Source organism: Psammomys obesus, unplaced genomic scaffold (genome assembly GCF_907164565.1).
Source record: "Psammomys obesus unplaced genomic scaffold, mPsaObe1.curated_primary_1811, whole genome shotgun sequence".
NCBI classification, from domain to species: domain Eukaryota; kingdom Metazoa; phylum Chordata; class Mammalia; order Rodentia; family Muridae; genus Psammomys; species Psammomys obesus.
In genome coordinates, this window is record NW_026591918.1 from 11,094,969 (window position 1) to 11,122,375 (window position 27,407).

General features: G+C 38.3%; 1 protein-coding gene across 1 annotated transcript in view; it reads left to right on the forward strand.

Annotated features, from left to right (window-relative positions):
* The window catches only part of Ptpn20 (protein tyrosine phosphatase non-receptor type 20), a 56,515-nt gene that overhangs the window by 2,717 nt on the left and 26,391 nt on the right, over positions 1–27,407 (forward strand). The window contains exons 3-6 of the mRNA XM_055612311.1: positions 648–742; positions 2,718–2,809; positions 5,518–5,630; positions 25,858–25,869. Of these exons, the coding sequence (XP_055468286.1) occupies positions 648–742; positions 2,718–2,809; positions 5,518–5,630; positions 25,858–25,869 (312 nt within the window). The remainder of the gene's footprint in view (positions 1–647; positions 743–2,717; positions 2,810–5,517; positions 5,631–25,857; positions 25,870–27,407) is intronic.

Genomic DNA, 27,407 nt, shown 5'->3' on the forward strand with positions numbered 1-27,407 from the left:
TTTTTTTTTTTTTTTTTTTCCTATTGCTGTATCATTTTCTAGAATAGGTTATACGCAATTTACCAGCAGTGTGCCATTTACACTGTAAAATCCACCAGCATTTGTGGAATCATGGCAAAAATAGATGTTACCAATTTGTTGTATGATCACCACCATGAGTTTCCTTTGGTTTTTCATTTCTCAAATATCTAGGATTGGGTTAGCTCATTTTTTTGAGACATTGTCTCTCAGTTATATATTATTGACTGTCTTGGAACTCACTGTATAGACTATGCTGGCCATAATTCATAGATATCCTCCTGCCTCATAGACTCTGAAATACAGACTACTTTTATTTTATAGCTCTCAATGCATAGGTTCTATAGGTTGTTTATATTTAAAGTTTACCTGAAGAATATTTTCTTGACTAATATGGCAATTAAGAGAAAAGGAATTACTTAGAAATCAGCTTCTTAAGTATAATATTAAGAAACAAAATACTCTTTATGCTGGTTTTTCAAAGCAGGGGGAAGAAATTAATCTAAGAGATAAAGATAAGATGATTTGAAAAGTAGGTGAGTTTCCCTTATATAGCTTGACTTTTCTCATTAGGACTTCAACTTCTTTGTGCTTCTCATTTGATCAATTTTTTGTATCTCTTTGTTCAGGAAGAGTTAATGATTCAAAAGAGGATAATTCAGATGACCTGAATTTCCAGAACACTTCGCCTTCATCAAGTCAGAAAAATACACCTACAACAGAGGTAAAACTAAAAGGGTCAGGGTCTCTGCTAATTGATGGTGGTAGAGCTAAGTCAGATCGTTGACTTAGCTCTTTTAGGGATAGGTGTGTATTTCCTTTTTCTTACCACAGTTATTTCTTAATTACAAAGAATATTTTTTATATTAAACATGACTAAAATAGGGATTGAAAAGACTGTAGGGCTTTGTTTTTGTCAATCCAAAGGAAAATACTTTCATTGCCATTTTTGAAATTTTACTTGTTTTGACAGTAATGCTGTTTTGTGTTACTAATAGATATAAAAATCTCATGAAGTGTGAAGCACACTTAGATACATTGATAATATTTGTATTGAGAGGAATTATATATCATAATGTCTTCAAATTATGGAAGGGCATGGTTATAAAGAAGCCTTACCATACTGCCTCTTTTGAGAAGCGGCTTAGGGATACAGCACAAGAAGGGAAGTATACTTTAAGCTTATTGGTGCTTTGTACTTTTTTTTTCTTTGGGACAGGGTCTTGTTAGAGAGTTGAGGCTTGTGTTTATCTTATAATCCTCTTCCTTCAGCTGGGATCACAGATGCGTGTCACCATGCCCCGTTGTATTGTATTTTTCTCTTATCCAATTAACTGGAGCTTGGGGACTTCAATGCTACTGCTGTCCTTACATTCACTCCTAGAAGGTCCAGCAGTAATAGCTCCTTGACTGAACTTCTGCCTCCTCATAAGACTTGCAAGAGTGCTGCTTTAAGAAGAGTGTAGCTTGGTTGTAGTCTCCTGTAGTCTTGTCTACCCTGCTCTTTTGTGTGGTGGACACATCAAGGTTATCATGGCTTGGGGTCTCCAGCTTAGTGAAGTGTTTGAATTGTTAGTCCACAGAATGATTTTTTTATTCTGCAAAAAAGATGATTTGAAAGTGAGCAACTTCATAGAATATCCCAAGGAGCTCTTTTATTAGCACATATTAATTATATAGAGTAATGGGTTTTATTATGACATTTTCATGCATTATATTATGAATTTTGATCATGTTGTATCCCTGGGCCTTTTTTTTTTCTTCACCGGTTGGAAACTTAGCTGGGTGGGATCTTCCCAAGGCAACTCCTCATTGTTTCAGTGCAGATTAGGTCTCTCCTAAATGACAGTAATATCCTTAGCAATTGCATTCTCTTTTCTATCTTATGCCTTGGTGCAACATTAGGCTTTCTGGTGTTCCTTTTTCCTCTCTAAACTGTACATTTTGTATTTTCTCTGCCTTCCTTGCTCTTTTTCATTATAGACCTCTATGTAAATGGTTGTAGACTGCCAGATGGGTTCTGGGAACTGAACCTGGGTCTTTTGAATGAACAACAGGTGTTCTTAACCTCTGAGTCATCTCAGCAGCCCCCTAGAATAGTTCGTTTCTTTGAAAATGTGATTGTATTGAAGTGTGATGTGCTTTTTATTCATCTAATTAAATTCAGTGTTGTTTACCAATGAGCCAGGTACAATTCATAATGTTGCAAGTATATGAAAGAAGAGTAACAATTTTTCCTTAGGCAGTGCAAGATTTCATGGTGAAGACACACGTAGAAATACTGAACTTAGTTCATGGAAGTACTAATATAAAGATAAATGTAGTGCTAAGAATTTTATATTCACAGTAAACAGAATGTCATAAGCACTTACAGAAATGTCTTTTAGCTTGTAGCCAATATTTTTTAAACAAAGCTAATATTTATTAGTTTTAGATAACTTGAGTATTAAATGTATATTATTTGTGTTTATGTAGCACCCTGCACTCTTTTGGAAAACTGGAAAATATTTACTAAGTCAATGTATGCTTCCAGTGATTTTTTTGAGCGTTATCTATGTGATTTACATAATAACTATGTGATTATGGCTTTAATTCCATTATTAAAGATCTTATTACTCTTAAGTCTGTATCAATTATATTTCTTTTACTAATTTTCCTAAAATTCTGCATGTAATTTGTTTTCTTTTTCATGACTATAGGTTTTTGAAAAAAATTCAGAGAAGGTAAAATCCTCCAATCTAACATTCTTAAGAAAGAATCATGACTTACTTTTTCAGGTGCCTCCAGAAAGGTAAAAACAATATATTTATTTAGTGAGTTTTCTGATTACTCTCTTCACATTTATACTTGTTCCTCTAAATGGAGATGATGGTCAATGATCCTTAAGAACTGACTATTTTCTCATGATGCAATTCTTTTCTAAACCTGATTTATCTTTCTTAGAAATATGTTTTATTTATTATATCATAAATGTTATATTGACAAGAAAAAGAAATTCTCAAAAGAGCTATTATCTGTATTATCTTTAGTATCTATAGTATGTCAATAGATACAAAGCTTTTATAAATGTGTGTAGAGTTTCTGGAGGGGAGAATGTTTTTGAGGTAGCATAAAACTCAGTACATATTCAGATTTCTTTCAGAAAGAATTTTTTATTTTTAATTAATGGTACTACTAGAATAGTGAATTCTTAGTACTGTGTCTAAAAAAATGAAAGAACTAGAAGAAAGTACATTTCTCTTTCAAAAACAAAAGAGAGTTTTATAAAACACGTTTTTAAAATGTCCAGTCTTAGGTATTATGTATTAAATAAAAATCTACTTGATTAGACTATTTCAGAGAGATTTATCAATAACATTAGCTATACTCACTAGAATAGTATTGTATAATAATGTAAATATTTTTAGGTATGTGAATCTGTGTAAAGTGTATGTGTATAACATTAAGAAATGCATTAAAAGCACAAAAAATGGTGATTTCAAGGAATACTGAGACCCTATTGACTGGTGAGCTCTACAAACTAAATAACACCTTTGCATTCAGATCATAGCTTAATTAGGCAAACAGATATAAAAATACAAATGGTTGCACAGTGAATATTATATAGTAAAAAACCTAAAGACTGTGCTATAGAAAACTTTTAACTATTTACAGAAAGGAGTTTTCCACAAACTTTACAAAAAGATGTATTTAATTTTTAGTTGTGTGTATGTGTGAATAACTGTGCATGTGTGTGCAGGTACCCATGGAGACCATGGCTGTTGGACCCTTTGGAGGTGGAGTTACAGGTGGTTGTGGGCACTAGCAAGTAGACTGAGGTCCTCCCCAAGAGCAGTGTGACTTTTAACTGCTGAGACATCTCTCCAGCCCCTCATAAGGTTTTTGTTTTGTTTTTGTTTTTTGAAAAAGGGACAACTGTTTTTGGATTTAGAAACCTAGAAACCTAACAAAGGAAAAGATAGGAGAAAATTTTAGGCTGAGAGATGTTTGAGAAAAGTAAGGGCTTGTGAGAATATCTTATTAACAGTGAGAGTATGAGTCAAGAATGAAATGATGTATGTGAGTTCAGATGACAGAAAGCTGCAGAAGAGGAGAATTAAAACTAAAAATATACTCTGCCGAGGGTTTGGTTATGAGTCTTAGTGTCTGCTTTGAAACACTGCTAGGTAGAGTCTTTCATAATCAAACCCTCGGCAGAGTGCAGGGAATCATATGAAAGAAGGGGAGTTAGTATGATATGGAAAGGATAGGAGCTCTACAAGGACCAAATATATCCGAGCACAGGGTCTTTTCTGAGACTGACACTCAACCAAGGACCATCTATGGATATAACCTTGAACTTCTGCTCAGATGTGGCCCGTGATAGCTCAGTAACCAAGTAGTTTTCCAAAGTAAGGGGAACAAGGACTATTTCTAACAGGATCTCAAGGGTAGGCTCTTTGACCTCCCCACCCCCCCAGGGGAGGAGCAGTCCTGTTAGGCCACAGAAGAGGACTTTGCAGCCAACCCTGAAGATACCTGATAAAACAGGGTCAAATGAAAGGGGAGGAGGTCCTCCCCTATCAGTGGACTTGGAAAGGGGAGACCAGGGAGGAAGTGTGGGGTTGGGGAGGGAATGAGGGAGCAGGATACAGCTGGGACACAGAGTTAACAAAATGTAACTAATAAGAAAAATAAAATTAAAAAAAAAAAACCTAAAAATATAGTTTGAGCTGGAGTGAAGTAATTCAGCAATGTGTGAAGCTAAGCTAAGAAAGACTTTTTTTCTAGACATTGAAAATTAAGTTCAGACATCAAATGAGGAGGATTTGCTAAGTGAGGTTGCAAGTGAATGTGCAAGAGCTAAGCACATAGAATAAGTACATTGAGTGGTGGGAGGTCAGAAAGGGAACAGGAAATGAGTATAATCCGTTTTTAAAACTTATTACCAATTGTTAGCTAGACAGATGAACGAGAATTGAATATTTTAGGATATGAGAGGTTATGTAGATAATGGTCATAATTGATTAATTCTGAGCAGAAAGCAAATACAAAGTGACGAGAAAGGTTAATAATCTAAGTGTTTTTAAAGAGTGCATCTGGTTTGAACTTTCTAGCAGTGCTCTTCAGGAAGGAGAAGGATTACATAAAGAGTGCATGAGGGGAATGACTGCAGTGAGATGGCAGGCATTGTCTAAGGACAGAGCAGTAGCCTCTAAAGTGCTGTACAGAATCCCAGTTGTTCCATTACTTCTTGTGGCCTAGCTGTGGAAGAAAGAACCATGGTGGATTGGCCAAAGGGCTTACAAGCCCAGTGCAAGAGGAGATGAAGTTTGTGATTAGGTATTAGAAGTTTAGAATTACCCTACAAGGGTGTCAGATACAGGTGATGAGAGGAGCAATATTAGGAATAGTTGGTGGAAATGAAATGAAGGTGAATATTATTGAATGACGAGATTTTTCGAGATTCTTTTCTAATTGTGTATATTTTTATAAGTCCTATATATATTTCTTGTCTAGGGAGAGTGATGATTCTGAGTGGGATGTCAGTGATTTCTCCCACAGAAACAGGTGGAGCCGTGTGGACGCAGAGTCTGCAGGGCCATCAGAGACTGTCTCCCTACTGCCTCCTGGTATGCCCTTGCACCATTAGTAGTAGTAAGTTCGCAAGGATGCACAAAGATATTCTTAAAAATAAATGAAAGAAAGAGCTACAGTAAATTTTCTAATGTGAAAATAAATTTTTTAAGTGGGACTTAATGTTCTATTTATTTTCTTTTAAATGATAACAACACTTTATCACTGATGAAAACAGTGTACCAGATAAAATGACATTTAATTACTTTTTTATTAATTACACTGTATTCACTTTGTATCCCCCCATAAGCCCCTCCCTCCTCCCCTGCCGATCCCACCCTCCCTCCCCCTTCTTCATGCATGCCCCTCCCCAAGTCCACTGATAGGGGAGGTCCTCCTCTCCTTCCTTCTGATCTTAGTCTATCAGATCAAATCAGGAGTGGCTGCATTGTCCTCTTCTGTGGCCTGGTAAGGCTGCTCCCCTCTTAGGGAGAGGTGATCAAAGAGCAGGCCTATCATATTGTGTCAGAGGCAGTCCCTCTTCCCATTACTATGTAACCCACTTGGACACTAAATTTCCATGGGCTACATCTGTGCAGGGGTTCTAGGTTATCTCCATGCATGGTACTTGGTTGAAGTATGAGTCTCTGGGAAGTTCCCTGGGTTCAAATTTTCTGGTTCTGTTGCTCTCCTTGTGGGGCTCCTGTCCTCTCCAGCTCTTACTATTTCCCACTTCTTACATAAGATTCCATGCACACTGCTTAAGAGTTGGCCATAAGTCTCAGCATCTACTTTGATAGTCTGCAGGGCAGAGCCTTTCAGAGGCCCTCTGTGGCAGGTTCCTAACTTGTTTTCTGTTTTCTTCTTCTGATGTCCATCTTCTTTCCCTTTCGGGATGGGGATTCAGGATAGTCAGGGTCCTCTTTCTTGATTAGTTTCTTTAGATGTACAGATTTCAGTAGGTTTATCATATATTACATATTGATATGAGTGAGTATTTACCATGTGTGTTTTTCTGCTTCTGGGACAGCTCACACAGGATGATCCTTTCCAGGTACCACCATTTACCTGCAAATTTCATGATTTCCTTGTTTTTCATTGCTGAGTAATACTCCATTGTGTAGATGTACCACAATTTCTGCATCCATTCTTCAATTGAGGGGCATCTGGTCTGTTTCCAGCTTTTGGCTATTACAAATAAAGCTGCTACAAACATGGTTGAGCAAATGTCCTTATTGTGTACTTGAACCTCTTTTGGATATATGCCTGGGAGTGGTATGGCTGGATCTTGAGGAAGTGCTATTCCTAGTTGTCTGAGAAAGCACCAGATTGATTTCCAGAGTGGTTGTACAAGTTTACATTCCCACCAGCAGTGGAGGAAGGTTCCCCTTTCTCCACAGCCTCTCCAGCATGTGTTGTCACTCGAGTTTTTGAAAATAAATTTTTAAGGATTTTATATTTTTTGTTTTCTCGTATTAAGTTTTTATTTTCAATTATTTTTAAAGTTAGTATTCAAAACAATGGATTTCATGAAGGCATTTTTATAGTAGTATATTTTTTTCACATGACCCACCCTATTGTCCTCCCCATTTCTGTTGAACCTCCTTTGCTAATCCCCTTCCTCTTCACCAATAGTCCTGTTTTTGCTTTCATGCCACATTTTATTTTCCTCTCAAGAACCCTCTTCCCCTTTCCAGTTTCATGACCTATACATACATACTTTAAAAATACAAACACTAGCCCTTCATATTTATGAGAGAAGTTTCTACCCTTCAATCATTTGTGTTTCCCTCCTTTCTGTGTACGTGTGTGCTGCACCATCTCATAGCATCCAATTTGGCCTCGTGTCTTTGGCAGTTTTACTGTAGGAGAAGGTTTTCTTGTCTCTACTCAGTGCTAGGAGATTTGTGACAGTATTGGCCCCAGTGAGCCAAGCACTGCTTTTTTCTGATCCTCTTGGAATACAGTCTTGGTTGGGTCCTCTTTTCTTCCTGGCGCTTGGTCTTTACCTTGTTACAGTGAGATTTGCCGCAATTCTGTTTATTGTTAGGGCTTTTGTTTTGGGGGGAGCTAGATCCTACTCAGGCATTATGCATTTTTCACAGTGGTAGTAGCCCCCCTCTTCCAAGTCCATACTACTCAGGAAATGATCCTTTCCATTCCTTCATGTGCTCCCAGGCCTTCTGATTAGTACCTGTTGGAGATCTGTGAATGTAAGTCTATGAGTATGTGCTTGACTCTTAGTGACCTTGACTTCGTAGGATTCTGTGTTGTCACCCTGGCCCATACCATATTTGTCAATACACTGCTGTGTCTGAGTGTGTCATTCCCGTGTGTGCAGTTCTTGGTTTCTCTCTTTCACACTAGCTAAATAAGTCAGATGGTGTTCCAATTCCTCTTACTCTTTAGAGGACTGTCTTACCTTAGACTTCAGAGTCTTCTGCTGCCCTGATCTCAGCTGTCTGATAGATCAATTATAAAAGGATAATTTAATGGGCTTAGCAACTTGTATATATTACTTGATCATGAGTGATATTCATAATAGCTTTCTATATCTTAAGCAAAAATAGAACTTCTCATATAAGTATGTCCATAAAATATGAATACATTATTTTGTAAACATATCTTTTTTCAAAAACAAATAGCTATGCACTTAGTTTTTTCCAGGATAACTAATAATACCCCATGTATAGCTGTTCCATAATCTACAGTATGCATTTCTTGTTGGATATATTCTTGTTGTGATAAATATCCCTGGGGCTGAGGCTTTAGGAATACTCTTAGATTGAATTTGAAAAAAAAAGGGGGGGGGCTTTACTCAGATTTGTACTACTGAAACAACAGTGCAAGCCAACAGTTCAGGTCAGTGCCTAAAGAAGCACAACTTACCAGGATAAAAACAAGGTATCTAGAATTCTTAAAGTAGAGGTGTTACATTGTGAGCTGTAGAAAACACACACACTTAGATCCTCACTCTCTGGGGATGTGCTTTTTAGTACTGCCAGCATTCAGACATGATGACCTTTTTGCTTTATTATGATCTCTGAGTTGTAACTCATGTTTGTGTGACATGAAATTTGTTTCTTTCCACCAAAGACTACCACAGCCTGTTATATAGCAAGGCCAGTTCTCAATATACCAAGGGATACTTGAGAGAATATCTTACTTCTAGCTCCTCTCTTCACTTACTGTTAGGACTTCCTCCAGGAGATGTCTGTAAGAGGCATAATGACAAAAAATTAATTCCCTCTAAATATGGAGAATTATATATTAGCAAGTAAAGGACAACCAATAGAAAAATGCCCTAGGATATAACAAGCACATTACAGAAGATAAATAGGAAAAAGCATTTTGATCTAATTGTAAATAAGGAAAATAAAAATTCAGTAACAGCGAAGTGATTGTATAAACTGTAAGAACAGTATAAACTGTTTTAAAATACAAAATGTGTTAAGAGTCCATGCTGATAAGCATGAGTCATAACAAAAATCATTTTCAGTTATACACAGGGCATTTACATTCTTTACCCAGAAGAAGAAATAATTTAACTGTGTTGGTCTTCTCTAACTTACATTCCTTTACTATCTTATACAAGAGAAAGGGGATTTATTTTACCATCTATTCATAGAAGAGGGGGAAAGTCTATTATATTTATGTGTGCTGAGTATGCTCTAAATAATATTTCCTTTTTTCTTTCAAAGCCTTTCACTTAAGCAAGTACTTCATTTGATTGATTCTGTGTGTGTGTGAATGTGTGTTTTGTGTGATAAAATGATTATGACATTAATTCCTCAACAACTGAGGAATTAGTGGCTCTGCTTAAATTGGATGGATATGGTTTTCCATTGCCTTCAGTTGTCTTAGGCATACCCTAGAGGGTCCCTGGAATTTCAGCCATTGGATATTCTTATCTCCATTGGATAGGGGTATTCCCATTTCCCCTTGATAATGATCATCTATCACACCAGGAGATATAATAATCTCTTTTTACCTTTTAGTGGTATACGAGGAGCCCAGAGGGCCTGGTGGCATTGTCAACTTCTATTCCAATAATCATCATTTCCCCCAATTGACTCATTTCTCAATCTTTTTAGATCTGCATTGATTTCTTTCATCAATTTTTGGTTGTTCTTAAATTTTCTTATACAGATTATGCACCCTTTTGTACGTCTTCATCTTAAATATTTTATGTTTGGTGGTATGATAAATGGGACTTGTGAAAATATTTTAACACAGATGATTCATTGCTACTATGTAAAAATATGTCCAACTTGTAAATTGCCCTTGTAGCTTTCAATGACCTTATTGAACTCATTAATTCCAGAATATGCATGTGTGTATAATTATATACATACATGTATACATATGTGCACACACATGTATGCTTTGAGGCCTTTTTGAGACAGGCTCTCACTATTTAGTACTAGCTGTCTTGAACTCAGAGATCTGTCTGACTCTGCCTCCTGAGTGCTGAGATTAACGGTGAACTGTTTCTGCAGTGTTCAGAAGAGGATGTCAGATCCCCTAGAGCTGGAGTTACAGCAGTTGTGAGTGGGTGCTGATGTGGGTGTTGAGAACAGAACTCAGGTCCTCTGCAAGAGTAGTAAGTGCACTCATTAGCCGAGCCATCTCTCTGCTTCTGCCTTGTATATATTCATAAATTTTCTAATGTAAATGCTCGTGTCAGTGGGAACTCAGTTTTCCTTTTCTAGCTTTGATCTTTATTTGCCTTTCATGTGATTTTGTAAACTTAACTACACTGAATAGTGAATAATACTGAATGAGAAGGAAAGGAGTGGCTGCCTTTGCAAACGGTCTCTGCTTTGGGCAAGAAATAATTTGACGATAATGCTTAATACTGTTTTGTTAATGCTATTATTCAGTTTGAAGAATTATCATATGAAGACATGTCTAGGGTAAATATTTATGCACCAAATCATGGGGTCCCCAGTTTCATAAAACAAATAATAAAGCACATAAAAGACCACATAGGTATGGACAAAATAATAATGGGAGACCCTATTCTCACACACATTCTGATAGATGTCTGAAAAGAAAACCAGCAAATAATGCTTAGAACTAAATTAAGCCACAGGTGAGTTGGACTAACATCCATCTATAGAACCTTCTGTCCAACAGAGAGGGAATGCACATTCTTCTTGGCATATGGAGCTTTCTCTAAAACTTATCGCATAGGACACAGAGCAAGCCTTAATCAATACAAAACAAACTAGATATAATTCTTTGCATCGTACGAGAGCACAATGGGGTAAAACTAGAACCAACAGTAAGACTAATATAAGAAATACACAAATGTTTGGAGACTAAACAATACACCATTGAATGAATAGTGAATCATCAAAGAAATAACTAAAGAAAATTTAAAAATACTTAGAGTTAAATGTAAATGAGAACACACCTATGAGAATCTCTGGAATATAGCTAAAGCATCTTAAGAGGAAAGTTTATGGCTGTAGACACACACACACACACACACACTAAGAGAGAGGGAGACATACACAGAGGGGAGGAAAGAGAGAGAGACAGACAGACAAATTAGAGTTCATGATATGGTTCAGTGAGTATCCTAATTTGCTTTTTTATTATTGTGATAAGCTTCATGAGCACAGTTTATATAGGAGGAAAGGATTTATGTTGTAGTCCATGGTGGAGAGAAGCTGGGAAGAAGCTCAAGGCAGGAACTCTGAGGCGAGAACTGAAGCAGCAACCATGGAAGAATGTTGCGTCTACTGGCCTTCTCAGCTGTCTTCCTTCTATAACCCAGGGCCATTTCCCAGGGGTAATACTGCTTATAGTGGCCTTGCCCTTTCTCATCAATTAGCAATCAAGAAAATGCCCCACAGACATGCCGTAACCAATGTGATTGAAACAGTTCCTCAAGTGAGGGTTATTTTCCCCAGGTGTTCCAAAGTTTATCAGCTCACTCACAACCTTCTTCTATAACTTCATCCCTGGTGGGATCTGACACTTCTGGAACCCTGGGGCTTCTGCCTACATAGTCACAGACTTACACAGAAGCATATACATACACACATAATTAAAAGTAATAAATCAAAAAATTAGTAGCCTTTATATACACTAGCAAAGAATTTGCTCAGAAAGAAATCAGGAAAAATATTTCATTCACAGTAGCCTCAACAACAACAACAAAACAAAAACAAACAAACAAAAGGAGGAATAAACCTAACCAAGGAGATGAAAGATATTTACAATGAAAATTTAAAACACTGAAGAAAGTAATTGAAGAAAATTCGAGACAATGGAAAGACATGTCTGTGTTCCTGGGTTGGCAGAATCATATAGAAACAGAAAATCACAAACAAGTAATCCTAAGCAGAAAGAACACAGCCAGAGACATCACATTACCTGACCTCAAACTATGCTACAGAGCCATCATGATAAATACAGCATGGTACTGGCCCCATGTAGATTAATGGAACATATTAGGATGCCCAGAGACAAACCAGTATGGTTATGGCCACCTAATTTTGACAAAAGCATCTCAAATGTACACTGAGAAAAGACAGTGTATTTAATAAATGATGCTGTCAGTATTGGATACCCATCTGCAGATGAATGAAATTAAAACTGCAACTATCACCCTATAAAATCAGTTCAGACTAGATTAGAAATCTTAGTTGAAAACCAGAAACACTGTAACCGCTCAAATAAAATAAAGGGAGAACTACTTCAGGTATGTGCAACATATTTCTGAATAGAATCCTAACATCACAAGAATCAGCCCCAAAAGTTGACGATTGAGATTGCATGATGATAAAAGCAAATCTTCTGATAACAGAATAAATAGGAACCTGAAGAATGGGAGAGATGCTTTGCCAGCTGGACTTCAGACAAGGTGTTAACACCCGGAGTATACAAAGAACTGCAAAAGTTAAACACTAGAGAAGCAAGGCTTCAATTCTGAACAGTTTTCAAAAGAAGAAATACAGATGGCCAGTAAATATTTTAGAAACTGTTTAAAGGGTGCCCAGCCCCAGCTGATAGATAATGCAGTGCCTGCACTAAAGACTCAGGGAACATTGGGGAAAAGGAAGCAGAAAGTGTTGAAAGCCAGAGGAACAGGGTGTCTGCTGATGGATACTCCCCCTAGACATAACAGGGAAAATGAACCCATGAACTCTCAGCAGAGTGGTTGTCTAAACAAGATACTGACAACATGAGTTGATAGGTCAACATAGATGAGGGACATTCTGCAAGGTCCCATTTCTAGTTGGTAGTCAATGGCTTCTGAGAGACAGACTTCAGTTTCTTTTAGAGACACGCTTACATGCAGGTTGCCAGACCCTATGTAGTCAGTCTTGGATACATGTACATAAGAGAAGTGAACTCCACAGGGTGTGTGTGTGTGTGTGTGTGTGTGTGTGTGTGTGTGTGTGTGTGTGTTGTGTGCATGCACATACATGAGCTTGTGGGCATGTATGCATGTGTAGTAATTGTACATACACAGTCATGAATTTGGGAGGGGAGAGACATGCAAGAAGTTGGAGGGGGAGGGAGTTATAGAAGTGATACAGATCCAGAATTCATGTATGAAGTTCTCACAAAACCTCTTAAAACCATTCAACATCAGTAGCAATCAGAAAAGCAAAAAACTTTTTCTATCTCATCCCAGAGAGAGTGGGGACCATTAAGTAAATAAATGTTAGCAAATACTAGTGAAGTAAGGCTAGAGAAAGAACGCTTACAGGGCAGCCATTATAGAAATTAGTGTGGAGGTTTCTAAAAAAATATAACCATCGTATGATCCAGTTATATGGGTCTGGTGCATGTACTCAAAAGACTTTCCATTCTGCTGTAAAGATGCCTATATATCCTATGCATTCTTCTCTTTTCACAATAGTAAAGAAGAGGAATCTGCCTGGGTGCTCAGATGCTCATCAACAGATGGATAATGATAACTTAGCACACATGTACAGTGGAAAGATAGATAAAATTATGAAGTTTGCAGTAAAATGGGTGGAATTTGAAAACATTTTAGGTGAGGGAGTCCAGGCTCAGAAAGACAAACACCATCTGTTCTCTTATTTGTAACCTCAAACTATAAAATAACACATATTCAGGTGGGCATAAATATGGGTAAAGGCCAGGAAACAGAAAGAGACCTGTGTGTCTGGGGGTGGGGTGGGGAAGAATGAGGCTCTAAAGGGGAAGGAAGGGAAAGAGTAAAGCATAGAAGGGACAGTAGGGAGATGAAGGGAGAATTGGGAGGATAAACTAAATATTATGAAAACCCCAAAAGGAAACTTATTTGTAAGTTAATGTAAAAAAAATCACACTATTGTGGATGTCTTTTAAATTTTTAATATACTTTCTCTAATATTTTTCTTTGGTCTGTTAGCAAAGTTGGGCACTTAGGGTGATTTTTTTTTAAATGTTGAAGTTGATTACATTCCTAAGATGTGACCAATGTGGTCATATTATATTACTATTATTACTTATTTGACATCATGTGTGAGAATTTGGCATTTGCTTTCCTGATAGTAGTGTAATGGACAGTATGCTGAAGAGTTGTCGGGTGCTGGTTGAGCTCACTGATGGTGGCTCTAGATGAGAGGGCACCCCCAAACTACATTTTGCACTCAAGCATGTTTGTCTTAAGGATTCCTCCCAGAACTCTTGTCTGAGGATGACCTGCACTCCTCCCTCCCCATGACAGTGGGGAAGAGAACAGCAAAACAGCCCAAGCAAAAACACTGTGACCTTGAGAACAGCTAGAAGGTCAGTCATTTCCAGTAGAAATGTAATCCCATGATATAAAAGTGCCTGCAGTGGGAAAGAGAAACTGGGGGCTGAGCCATGAGAAATTAGGCCGTGGGAAGCTCAGCCATGGGAAACTGCACACCCGGGTTCCTAGTCAGTTTCTGCTGGCTGTATCTGATTTGATCGTTTCTTTGTCTCTGTCTCTATCATGCACATACATGTGGACTATTTACGCTTTTATTTTAACTAGCCATATCCTGATTCAAATCATTCAAAACCAAAGCTGTGGCTGTTTTTGGTCATCCTTGGCACTTTACAGAACAAATAGTTATCTCTTAGTGTTTGATTTAGTATTAGGGTACTGTTGTCCTCACAAGATTAGATGGGAAGCATTCTCTTCACTTCTGCTTTCTTGAAGAGTCTATACACAAATGGCATCAATTGCTACCTTAAATGTTCTTGGAATTTGTCAGCGATGTAATTCTAGCCTCGAGTTGTTTGCATGTGAGGTTCTAAATACATATGTATGTCTATAGTTTTGACGACAAAGTATCCTATAGTAGCTGGTTTTCACAGCTCAGGGAACTAAAGGCTCACAGTCAAGGTGTCAGCACATTGATTTATGATGAGGCTTTACCTGTTGCTTGTAGATGATTATGGAGCACCCTAATGCCCTTATTTTAATTTATTTGCCTATTTAGAGACCTTGTCTACAAATACAGTAGCATTCTGAAGTTGTGAAAATTAAGGTGTAATTTTTAGGGTAAGTTTTTCTATTTATGCAAAAGAAGTATAGGATGAGAATTTGTTTCCTAAAGTTCCATCAAACCAAGATGGTATACATCTGTATTCCCAGCCCTGAGAAAGTAGAGGCAGGAGGGTCAGGAGTTCAAGGTCATCCTCAGCTGTATATTGACAAATAAGCAAGTACAGAATTACATCAAGTCTGTAACCACTCAATGTCCTTACAATGTTAAGTTTTCCATCATATGTCATATTTTAATAAAATTTTCTGTTTGGATTGTTGTTAGTATATAGAACTACAACTGATTTTAAATGTCTAGTTTCTGTGTTGCTACTTCACTGGATTTATTAGTTCTAACAGGTTTTACTGTGGGTTCAAAGTGTGTTTGTGTAGTCTTTGAAATTTTTCGTATATAGTCATATTGTGCATTAACAGTGATAATTTTGCTTTTTGTTTTCCAGTTTAGTTATTTCTATTTTCTACTTCAAATTTCCCTTATCATTGCCAGGACATCCAGTATCATGGTGGACAAAAGTGGCAAAATATGTCACCCTTGCCATATTTATAATTTTAGAGGAAAATCTTACAGTTTTTCACTGTTGCTTGTGGCTTTGCTGTGGTTATTTCATATATGGCTTTAATAAAATTGTATTTCCAAGCTTTTCTAGATTATTTAATTCTTTAATGATGACAGATGTTTACTTTTGTTAAATGCTTGTTCTATATAACTTGCAGTGATCAGACATTTTCTCCCTTCATTCTGTTACTGTGTTCTATTACTTTGAAGTATTTCTAATGGCAAACCATGCTTACATTCCAGTAATAAATCTAATTAATTATAACCTTTTTAATGGACTGCTGAGTGTTTAATTTGCAACATTTTGTTGCACATTTTCACACAAATGCTAATAAGGGGTATTTGTCAGTGTTTTTCTTATGGTGTCTTTATCTGGCTTTGGATTATCAGGATAATTCTAACTTTACAAAATTTGCTGCTGAGTATTTTACTCTACTTCAGGTTTTAGAATATTTTGAGAAAACTTGTTGCTATTTCTTCTTTTAATATGTTAATATAAATATTCACATATAAAATTTATTTCTTCTTTTAATATATTAACATATATTTGTGAAGTCACCATGTCTAGAGCTTTACTTGGAAAAATATAAATACTAATATTTTTAGTCTTGATTTTAGTCACTTGAATATTTTTTCTGTGTCCATCTGTCTTAGTTAGATTTTCATTACTTTAACAACAAGGTAATTTGCTCATAAAAAGTAAAGGTTTATATCAACTCACAGCTTTGAGGTTCTTGTCCATGGCTATTGGTTTAGGGCTGTGGTAAGGCAGCATATTGTAGAGTGGAGGGGAGAGAACAGCAAAATTGTTACCCAGTGGATGTGAGAGACAGGAAAGAGCATATTGCCCACTCATTTGAAGATATCCGATTAGACTGTACTTCTGGAAGCTTTCACCACTTCACAGTAGAGCTGTGCTGGAGAGACCAGACCTTTTACTGCCTTTTACTGCATTGCTCTCTGGCTACACTTAAGACACCATTTAACCAAAAGATGCCCAATCTTGTTGATGTATGTTAACAAGCATATTTTGGTTTCATTCCTGACACTTTTGTATTTCAGTTATCTCTGCTTAAATCATTGTAATTTCTTATTTTATTTAGTTTTCTCTTTTTAAGGAATTCCTTCAGTTGTAAAGCTAGGTGGTCTTTCTGAAATATTTCTTATTATAAATTTCCTCAGAAGTTATTTTACAGTTTAGTAGGTTGTGATATGTTATTTACTTTCATTTCTGTGTCTGTAATTTACCAACCAGTTTGTTCTTTAAACCACTGATGTTTGAGTGTGTTTTCTTCTTTTTAATTAAATTTATTTTTATATTAATTACAGTTTATTCACTTTGTATCCCTACTATAGCCCCCTCCCTCATTCCCTCCCAATCCCACTCTTCCTCCCTCATCTCCTCCCATGCCCCTCTCCAAGTCCACTGATAGTGGAAGTCCTCCTCCCCTTCCATTGGACCCTAGCCTATCAGGTTTCATCAGGACTGACTGCCTTGTCCTCCTCTGTGGCCTGGCAAGGTTGCTCCCCCCTCAGGGGCAGGGTGGTCAATTTCTATGATTTTTTTTCTTTTTTTAGTTTTCTAGTTTTCCATGTTATTGATTTTAATATAACTTTCTTTCGCTTAAAGAAAATAGTCTTTACTATCTAAATCTTTTAAGATACATTCATACATATTTAATCTGTGGCCTAGCTTATGATCTTTTCTGGAAAACATCCCATGTTTCTTGAAGATTATGTATTCTCTTCTTATATCAAGTGTTCTGTATATGTTATAGTTATTTTAATTTGCTAAAGCCCCTTTTCCCCCTTTTTCATTTGTGTGGTTGTTCTATTTATTGATTATTGAACTAGTGTGGAGGAAGAATTTGGAAGTCTGAAGCTATAGAGCTATAGACTTAGAGAAACTACAACACTGTAAGTGGAGTTTAACAGGCCATTCAGATGGGAGTTTAGAAAACCAGAATGTGGAGGCATATGTAGATAGTGGAGGTCTGGTAAATGAGGCTTTGGAAGGGAACGCAGGCTGTATGGGGAGCTCACCTAGAAGCTGTTCATACTATTTCAAACAAAGAATCTATCTGCATTGTGCCTATGTCCTAAATATTTGAGTGGGAATCAATTCAAAAGTCATGGTCATTTGTCTGAGGACATTCTAAGTCAGCATTGCACACAGGCTGTGGTGTAGTTACTACTCCGTGAGCTTAGGCTGTTCTCCAGTGAGAGTGGGAAGAAAGATGAACAATGTGCAGTTTGGTAAGGAAAAGGATTATGAGTGAGTTTAAAGTTTCAGATAAGGGGTATAGAGAGAGCAGCTATTATCTTTTAAAGAGATTACTGCCATTAAAAAAAAAAACAAAAACAAATGTCCATAGAAAAATAGGAAGATGCATGCCTTGAGGCTAAGACCCCTCTCATTCAAGGCTCATGCTTTATTAATTAATTTTCATGATAATGAAAATTAATTGGAGGGAAATAAGCCTAATTGAAAATATAGCTGAAAGGGTCTTTATTTTAAAAAACAACTGCCTTGGAAAGTATTCTTCCAGGTTCAACTAGCAAGGTGCACAGGATCCATACACCTGTGGCAGGAAGAGACAGACTACATCTTGAATTTGTAGCAGAAGTTGGTGGTGTCGTCACATGGTGCTGGTTTTGCAAGAATGCAAAATGCAAGATTTGTGAAGTTAAGGATGCTTGAATCAATAGACCATAAAGTTGCCCAGGCCAAGCAATGTATTTAGGAGTTGAGTTCCCGACAAGAAGGCTCTGACAAGTCATTGCCTGAGGAAGCTATGAGGTGAAGCCCAAGTTGTCCTGGAGACCTCAGTGGTTGAAGATGTCAGGACATCCACGTAAAGCAAAGAGACAGATGATGGAGACGAACAGAGGCCCATTTTTGGATTTGATGTTTTCCTGCTAGACTTGAGTTTTGCCTTGGCCTAATTTTTCCTTGATATACTCCTATTCTTCCATTTTGAAATGAGACATGTTTTGTAATGTTTTTGTAAATTTTCTTTGAGATTTTATACAACCTGTTCTAATAATCTTCAGTTCCCTCTGCCAGATCCTCTCAGATCTGCCTTTCTTCCTTGCACACTTAACTTTGTGTCCTTTTTGTTTTCTTTTAAAAACTAAGTCCAAATTCTGCTGTCCATATCCTCTTGGATATGTGGTTTTCAATCTGCTAGGGACCACACTATTAAGGAAAACTTACTGCCAGAAGCTACTAGTTGTGAATAGATAATAGGCAAGGGATGGGTGTTCTTGCCCAACTCCCCTGCACCATGCTGGGATTTTTATCTGGCTTGAGCTTGCACACATATTGTGCATACTGTCACAAGTAGAAGCTCTTGTGCAGATGTCCTGATGTATCTAAACAGTTTTTTCTTTTTTCTTAATTAATTTTTGTATTAATTACAGTTTATTCACTTTGTATCCCAGCTGTAGCCCCCTCCCTTATTTCCTCCCAACCCCACCCTTCCTCCTTCATTCCTTCCCATGTCCCTCTCCAAGTCCACTGGTAGGGTAGGGCCTCCTCCCCTTCTATCTGACCCTAGCTTATCAAGTCTCATCAGGATTGGCTGCACTGTCCTCCTCTGTGGCCTGGAAAGGCTGTTCCCCCTAAGAACAGCCACTGAGTTTATATCAGAGACAGTCCCTGTGCCCCTTACTAGGGAACCCACTTGGATACTGAGCTGCCATGGGCTACATCTGAGCAGGGGTTCTAGATTATATCCATGAATGGTCCTTGGTTGGAGTATCAGTATCAGAAAAGACACCTGTGCCCAGATATTTTGGTTTGGTGCTCTCCTTGTGGAGCTCCTGTTCTCTCCAGGTCTTACTATCTCCCCCTTTTTTTCATAACATTCCCTGCACTCTGCCCAAAGTTTGGTTATGAGTCTCAGCAACTGCTTTGATATACTGCAAGGTAGAGTCTTTCAGAGGCCCTCAGTGGTAGGCTTCTGTCCTGTTCCCTGTTTTCTCCTTCTTCCAATGTCCATTACACTTGTCTTTCTAAGTGAGGGTTGACCATCTTACACAAGGTCCTCCTTTTTGCTTAGCTTCTTTAGATGTACAGATTTTTCTAGGTTTATCCTATATTATAGGTCTAGTATCCATTTATAAGTGAGTATATACCATGTATGTCTTTCTGCTTCTGAGATACCTCACTCAGGATGATCTTTTCTAGTTCTCAACATTTACCTGAAATTCTCATGATTTCCTTGTTTTTAACTGCTGAGTAGTATTCTATTGGGTAAATGTACCACAATTTCTGTATCCATTCCTCAATTGAGGGCCATATGGGCTGTTTCCAAAAGCTTCTGGCTCTTACAAATAAAGCTGCTACAAACATGATTGAGCAGATGTCCTTGTTGTATACTTTTGGGTGTCTTTTGAATGTATGCCTAGGAGTGGTATAGCTAGATCTTGAGGAAGCTCTATTCCTAATTGTTTGAGAAAGCACCAGATTGATTTACAAAGTGGTTGTACAATTTTATATTCCCACCAGCAGTGGAGGAGGGTTCCCCTTTCTCCACATCCATGTGTTGTCACTTGAGTTATTCATCTTAGCCATTCTTATGGGTGTAAGATGAAATCTCAGGGTTGTTTTGATTTGTATCTACCTGATGACTAAGGACGTTGAACATTTCTTTTTTTTTAATTTTTATTTAACTTTTATTAATTACACTTTATTCGTTTTGTATCCCTCCATAAGCCTCTCCCTTCTCCCCTCCCGGCCCCACCCTCCCTCCCCTTTCTGCATGCATGCCCCTCCCCAAGTCCACTGATAGGGGAGGTCCTCCTCTCCTTCTTTCTGATCTTAGTTGAATTTTATGTAAGAAGTGGAAAATAGCAAGAGCTGGAGAGGACAGGAACTCCACAAGGAGAGCAACAGAGCAAGAAAATTTGAACACAGGGAACTTCCCAGAGACTCATACTCCAACCAAGGACTATTCATGGAGATAACCTAGAACCCTTGCACAGATATAGCCCATGGCAGTTCAGTGTCCAAGTGGGTTACATAGTAATGGGAAGAGGGACTGTCTCTGACATAATCTGATTGGCCTGCTCGTTGATCACTGCCCCCTGAGGGGGGAGCAGCCTTACCAGGCCACAGAAGATGACAATGCTACCACTTCTGATGAACATTTAAGTGTTTCTCTGCCATTCTATTTTCCTCTACAGAGAATTCTCTGTTTAGCTCTGTACCACATTTTTTAAATTGGATTACTTGATTTGTTGCTGTTTAACTTCTTTAGTTCATTATATATTTTGGATATTAGCCCTCTGTCAGATATAGGGTTGGTGAAGATCCTTTCCCAGTCTGTAGGGTGTTGTTTTGTTATGAGGACACTATCCTTTGCTTTACAGAATCTTTTCAGTTTCATGATGTCCCATTTGTTGATTGTTGATCTTAGAACTTGTGCTGTTGGTTTTCTGTTCAGGAAGTTGTCCCCTATGCCAATGAATTCTAGGCTCCTCCCTACTTTTTTGTCTAACTGATTTAGTGTGTTTATGGTCTTTGATCCACTTGGACTTTAGTTTTGTGCAGGGTGATAAATATAAATCTATTTGCATATTTCTACATGTAGACATCCAGTTAGACCAGCACCATTTTTTGAAGATGCTATCTTTTGTCCATTGAATGGTTTTGGCTTCTTTGTCAAAAACCAAATATCCATAGGTGTGTGGGTTTATTTCTGGGTCTTCTATTCAATTCCACTGATCTATCATTCTGTTTCTATGCCAGTTTTTATTACTATTGCTCTGTAGTACCGTTTGAGATCAGGGATGGCAATACCTCCAGAAGACCTATTGTTGTACAGGATCTTTTTGGAAATTCTGTTTTGTTTTGTTTTTTTGTTTGTTTGTTTGTTTCTCCATAAGAAGTTGAGAATCTTTCTTTCAAGTTCTGTAAAGAATCGTGTTGATATGTGTGTGTGTGTGTGTGGTGTGTGTGTGTGTGTGTGTGTGTGTGTGTGTGTGTTTATGGGAATTGCATTGAATCTGTAGATTGCTTTTGGCAAGATAGCCATTTTCACTATGTTAATCCTGCCAAGCCATGAGCATGGGAGATCTTTCCATCTTCTGATATCTTCTTCTAATTCTTTCTACAGAGACTTGAAATTTTTTTCATACAAGTCTTTGACTTGCTTGCCTAGGGTTACTCCAAGGTACTTTATGTCATTTGTGGCTATTGTGAAGGGTGTTGTTTCCCTAATTTCTTTCTCAGCCCTCTTGTCTTTGTATACAGGAGTGCTCCTGATTTTTTTGAGTTAATTTTGTATCTGGCCACTTTGCTGAAGGTGTTTATCAGCTGTAGGAGTTCCCTGGTAGAATTTTTGTGGTCACTAACATATACTATCATATCATCTGCAAATAGTGATACTTTTACTTCTTCTTTTCTGATTTGTATCCTCTTGATCTCCTTTAGATGCCCTATTGCTCTAGCTATAACTTCAAGTAGTATGTTGAAGAGATATGGAGAGAGTGGGCAGCCTTGCTTTGTCCCTGATTTCAGTGGGACTGATTTAGTTTCTCGATGTTGGCTATAGGCTTGCTGTATATTATCTTTACTATGTTTAGAATTGTGTCTTGTATCCCTGATCTCTCCAAGACTTTAAACATGAATGGGTGTTGGATTTTTTCAAATGCTTTTTCAGGATCTAAGAAGATGATCGTGAGGTTTTTCTCCTTTATTTTGTTTATATGGTGGATTACAATGATGTATTTCCGTATATTGAACCACCCTTTCATGCCTGGGATGAAGCCTACTTGGTCATGGTGGATGATATCTTTTATATATTCTTGGATTTGGTTTGCCAATATTTTAATTGAGTATTTTTGCATCAATGTTCATAAGAGAGCTAGGTCGATGTTCTCTTTTTTTTTTTTTTTGGTCTTTGTGTAGTTTAGGTGTCAAGGTGACTGTGGCTTTATAGAATGAGTTTGGTAATGTTCCTTCTGTTTCTATTTTGTGGGATAGTTTGAAGAGAATTGAAGGAAGTTAGCACTTCTTTGAAGGTCTGGTAGAATTCTCTGCTGAAAACATCTTGCCCTGGGCTTTTTTTGGAAGGGAAACTTTTGATGACTGCTTCTATTTCCTTGGGGGATATAGGACTATTCAATCTGATCTTGATTTAATTTTGGTAAATGGAATCTATCAAGAAAATTGTCCATTTTCTTTAGCTTTTCAAAATTTGTGGCATATAGTCTTTTGTAGTAAGACCTACTGATTTTTTGGATTTCTTCAATGTCTATTGTTCTGTCCCCCTTTTCTCTTCTGATTTTGCTGATTTGGATAGTTTTTCTCTGCCTTTTAGTTTGGTTAGGGGATTGTCTATCTTGTTGATTTTCTCAAAGAACCAGGCCTTGGTTTCATCGATTCTTTGAATTGCTTTATTTGATTCTAATTTACTGATTTCAGCCCCGAGTTTGATTATTTCCAGCCGTCTATTCTGATTCTTCCCCCCTGCCCCCTCGGGCTTTTAGGTAGGCCATTAACTTGCTTGTATGAGATGTTTCAAATTTCTACTTGAAGGCACATAGTGCTATGAATTTTCCTCTTAGCACTGCTTTTCTTGTGTCCCATAAGTCTGCGTTTGTGCCAGCATTTTCATTGAATTCTAGGAAGTCTTTAATTTCTTTCTTTATTTCTTCCCTAACCCAGCAGTTATTGAGTAGTGAGTTGTTCAGTTTCCATTGCTTTTTGCTATTTCTGTTGTTGTTGAGGTCCAGCTTTAGTCTATGGTGATCAGATAGAATACAAGGGATTATTTCAATCTTCTTGTATCTGTTGAGGCTTGCTTTGTGACCAACTATATTGTCTATTTTGGAGAAGGTTCCATGAGGTGCTAAAAAGAAGGTATACCTTTTTGAATTTGGGTGAAAATTTCTGAAGACATCTATTTTGTCCATTTTATTTAGGACCTCTGTAAGTGCCTTTTTTTCCCTATTTACCTTCTGTCTAGAAAATCTGTCCATTGGTGAGAGTGGAGTGTTGAAGTCTCCCGCTATTAAGGTGTTGGGATCGATGTGCAATTTAAGCTTTAATAATGTTTCATTTACAAATGTAGGTGCTCTTGTATTTGGGGCATAGATATTCAGAATCGTGATGTCTTCCTGGTGGACTTTTCCTTTGATGGGTATGAAGTGCCCCTCCTCATCTGTTTTGATTAATTTTTGTTGAAAGTCTATTAGATATTAGGATAGCTACCTCAGGTTGTTTTCTGGGCCCATTTGCTTGAAAAATATTTTTCCAGCCCTTTACTGAGGTAGTGTTTATCTTTGTTGCAGAGGTGTGTTTCTTGGATGCAGCAGAGTGTTGGATCCTATTTCTGAACCATTCTGTTAGTCTGTGTCTTTTTATTGGAGAGTTGAGTCCAATGATATTGATAAATGATAGTGACCAATGAATGTTAGTTCCTATTATTGTGGAGTTGGTGGTGTTACTGGGTTTCAATGCTTGTTTTCTTTTAATTTTTTTTTGTTGTGAAAGTTATCTGTATCCTATGTTGTCTTGGGTGTAGTTGTTTTTGTTAGATTGGAGTTTTCCTTTTAGTATTTTCCGTATGACTGGGTTGCTGTGTAGATATTGTTTAAATTTAGTTTTGTCATGGAATATTTTGCTTTCTCCATCTATGTTGTTGAAAGTTTTCCTGGGTATAGTAGTCTGGATTGGCATCTGTGGTCCCTTAGAGTCTGAGTGACATCTGGCCAGGCCCTTCTGGCTTTCATAGTTTCTCTTGAGAAATCTGGTATGATTCTTTTTTTTTCTTTTTTTTTTATTTAATTTTATTTTTTTCTTATCAGTTACATTTTATTAACTCTGTATCCCAGCCGTGTCCCGCTCCCTCATTCCCTCCCAATCCCACCCTCCCTCCCTCATCTCCACCGTGCCCCTTTCCAAGTCCACTGATAGGGGGGACCTCCTGCCCATTCATCTGATCCTGTTTTATCAGGTATCTTCAGGACTGGCTGGGAAGCCCTCCTCTGTGGCCTAACAGGACTGCTCTTCCCTTGGGGGGGTGGGGAGGTCAAAGAGCCAGTCATTGAGTTCTTGTTAGACATAGTCCTTGTTCCCCTCACTATGGGAAACCAATTGGTTACTGAGCTACCACAGGCTACATATCTGGGCACAGGGTCTTTTCAGAGACTGACATTCAACCAAGGACCATGTATGGATATAACCTAGAACATCTGGTATGATTCTGATAGGTCTACCTTTATTTGTTACTTGGCCTTTTTCCCTTGCTGCTTTTAATATTTTTTCTTTGTTCTGTAGGTTTAGTGTTTTGATTGTGATGTGATGTGAAGAGTTTCTTTTCTGGTCTAGTCTATTTGGTATTCTGTAGGCCTCTTTTATGTTTATGGACATCTCTTTCTTTAAGTTGGGAAAATTTTCTTCTATGATTTTCTTGAAAATCTTTTCCAGACCTTGGAGTCTGGAATCTTCTTTTTCCTCTATTCCTGTTATTCTTAGATTTCATCTTTTCATGGCCTCTTTGATTTCTTGGATGTTTTGTGTTTGGGAGTTTTCTGATTTTACTTTTTCTTTGAGAGAAGTATCAGTTTCTGAAAGTGTATCTTTAGCACCTGAGATTCTCTCTTCCATTTCTTGTATTCTGTTGGTGATGCTTACCTTTGTGGTTCCTGATCTTTTCTCTAAGTTCTCCAGCTCCAGGCTTTTCTCTGTTTGTGTTTTCTATATTGATTCTAATTCTGTTTTCATGCTTTGAATCTTTTCCTTCATCTGTTTGAATATTGATTCCTGTCTTTCTATGATGGCTTCTATTTTTTTGTTGTTGTTGTTTGTTTCCTGTTTATATGCCACTAATTGTGCCTCTACTTGTGCCTCTATTTATTTGGCTATATTTGCCTTTATTTCTTTGAGAGCTTTGTTTGTTTCCTCTTTATGTGCCTCCATTTGTATGGTTATTTCTCCGAGAGATTTGTTCGTTTCCTTTTTATGTGCCTCTAATAACTGGATAAGCATAGCTTTAAAGTCATTTTCCTGTGTTTCTGATGAATTGAAATATCCATTGATTTGGGGGGTTGCTGGCGAAGCCATGATGTCCTGATTTTTTTGGGTGTGTTCTTACACTGATGTCTGGCCATCTGCTTATCCATAACCTTCACTGTTTGTTCCTGGAGTCTGTACCTCAGACTGGGTCCATCTTTCTCTGGTGTCTGGAGTATTCCTCAGGAAGATGAGAGAGGTCCACTGGTTTGGGAGTGTTCGTTGATGTTTCAGCCGTACCTAAAGGAGGAAGATCTGCTGCTGTAGATGCACAATTGTGGGCGAGCAAGCATGCACGTATGCATGGAAGTGTGTCTTGAAACACAGGGTGCTAGAGAGCGTAGAGGCTTGGAATGGGGGGTGCAGGCACGGGAGGGGGTGTGGAGGCTGGAACTGATCGTGGGTGCAGTGCACATGCTCAGATTTCCTGACTACCTCAGTGGTCTACAGGCCTGTCATACTGTCCTTCTGGTATTCAGATCTGTCTGGAGTTGTTTGCCTGGACTTCACTGGTAGACCCTTAGAGCGGGGGCTTCAATGTGAGAATGCTGTCCCAAGATTTCCTATGTTGCCCACAATGGGGCTGTGGGTTGTAGGGATCTGATGTCTGGCTGCTAGCGTAGAGGGACCCTGGATCTGGGGCTCAGCACGCACTCACTTGAAGATGCACTCACTCTCTAGCAGGACCATTCGGAAAGCACTGTTCCCCCTGTTCTCTACTCTCAGATTTGATCATGCTGGGGTGAATGTGAATGTGAGCCATCTGTCAGCTCAGTGGTGTTACATCTGCAGAACATGGTGGATGGTGTTTTGGTCTACGGCGAGTTCAGGCACCTCGCCAGAACTGGGAGGCCACTGGAACAGATACCTTCTGGAAGGCCCTAGGAAGCCTCGGACCTGGTTGGCCTGGTGGACCCTCAGGCACTGTGCTCTGTGCTAGGAGCCATGGGCACTGCAGGCACCTCCCCTGCCTCCGCCACGGAAGGAGTAGGGAGGCCCAAAAAGGGGAAGTGCCTGGGGATCGAGTCCCCCGGAGAAGTTCACGGAGAAGCCTGCTCTTGGCCTGGATCCACATGGCTTCAGCTCAGGTTTGTCCCCTTCCTCCCAGGAAGCCTTAATGTCGATGTTCTGGGTTTAGCTGCCCTTCACTCACCAATTTCAGAGTTTCAGATTCTCTGCCCCTCAGATATGGTGCACCCTGGTCACCGCCATCTTGGATCCCCCCAGAAAGCAGTTTGTTTTGTAGTTGTCTACTACTTCTTGCTCTTAGGATCTTTCCATCCCCTCTACCATGAGCCTTGGGAAGAGGGAATGTGACATATTTGTGATATCTGGGGCTAAGTTTCCACAGTGTCTTTCTTCCTCTGGCAGCTCACATAACACCTTTCAACATCAAATGCTATCCAGTAGGAAAGAAGTGTCCAGGTAAGGACCAGGTTGATTTCTCCATGTTCTATGTCCTGGATATGTGGCACCTTCAGCAATAGGGTCTTACTGTCAAGTTCTGATGGATATCCAAGAACATTGGCAATATACTTTAATTAATGTTTGAGGACCTGTGTAGTCTCACTGGCCAACAAGTCCAAAAGAGGTAACTCTTTCCTGGCAGTAGACTTATATTTGTTTTCCTCACCCATCCCGCCCTCTGTTTCTTAAATTGCTCGCTCACTACTCACTGTGTCTGTCTATATCTGTCTGTCTATCTATCTATCTATCTATCTATCTATCTATCTATCTATCTATCT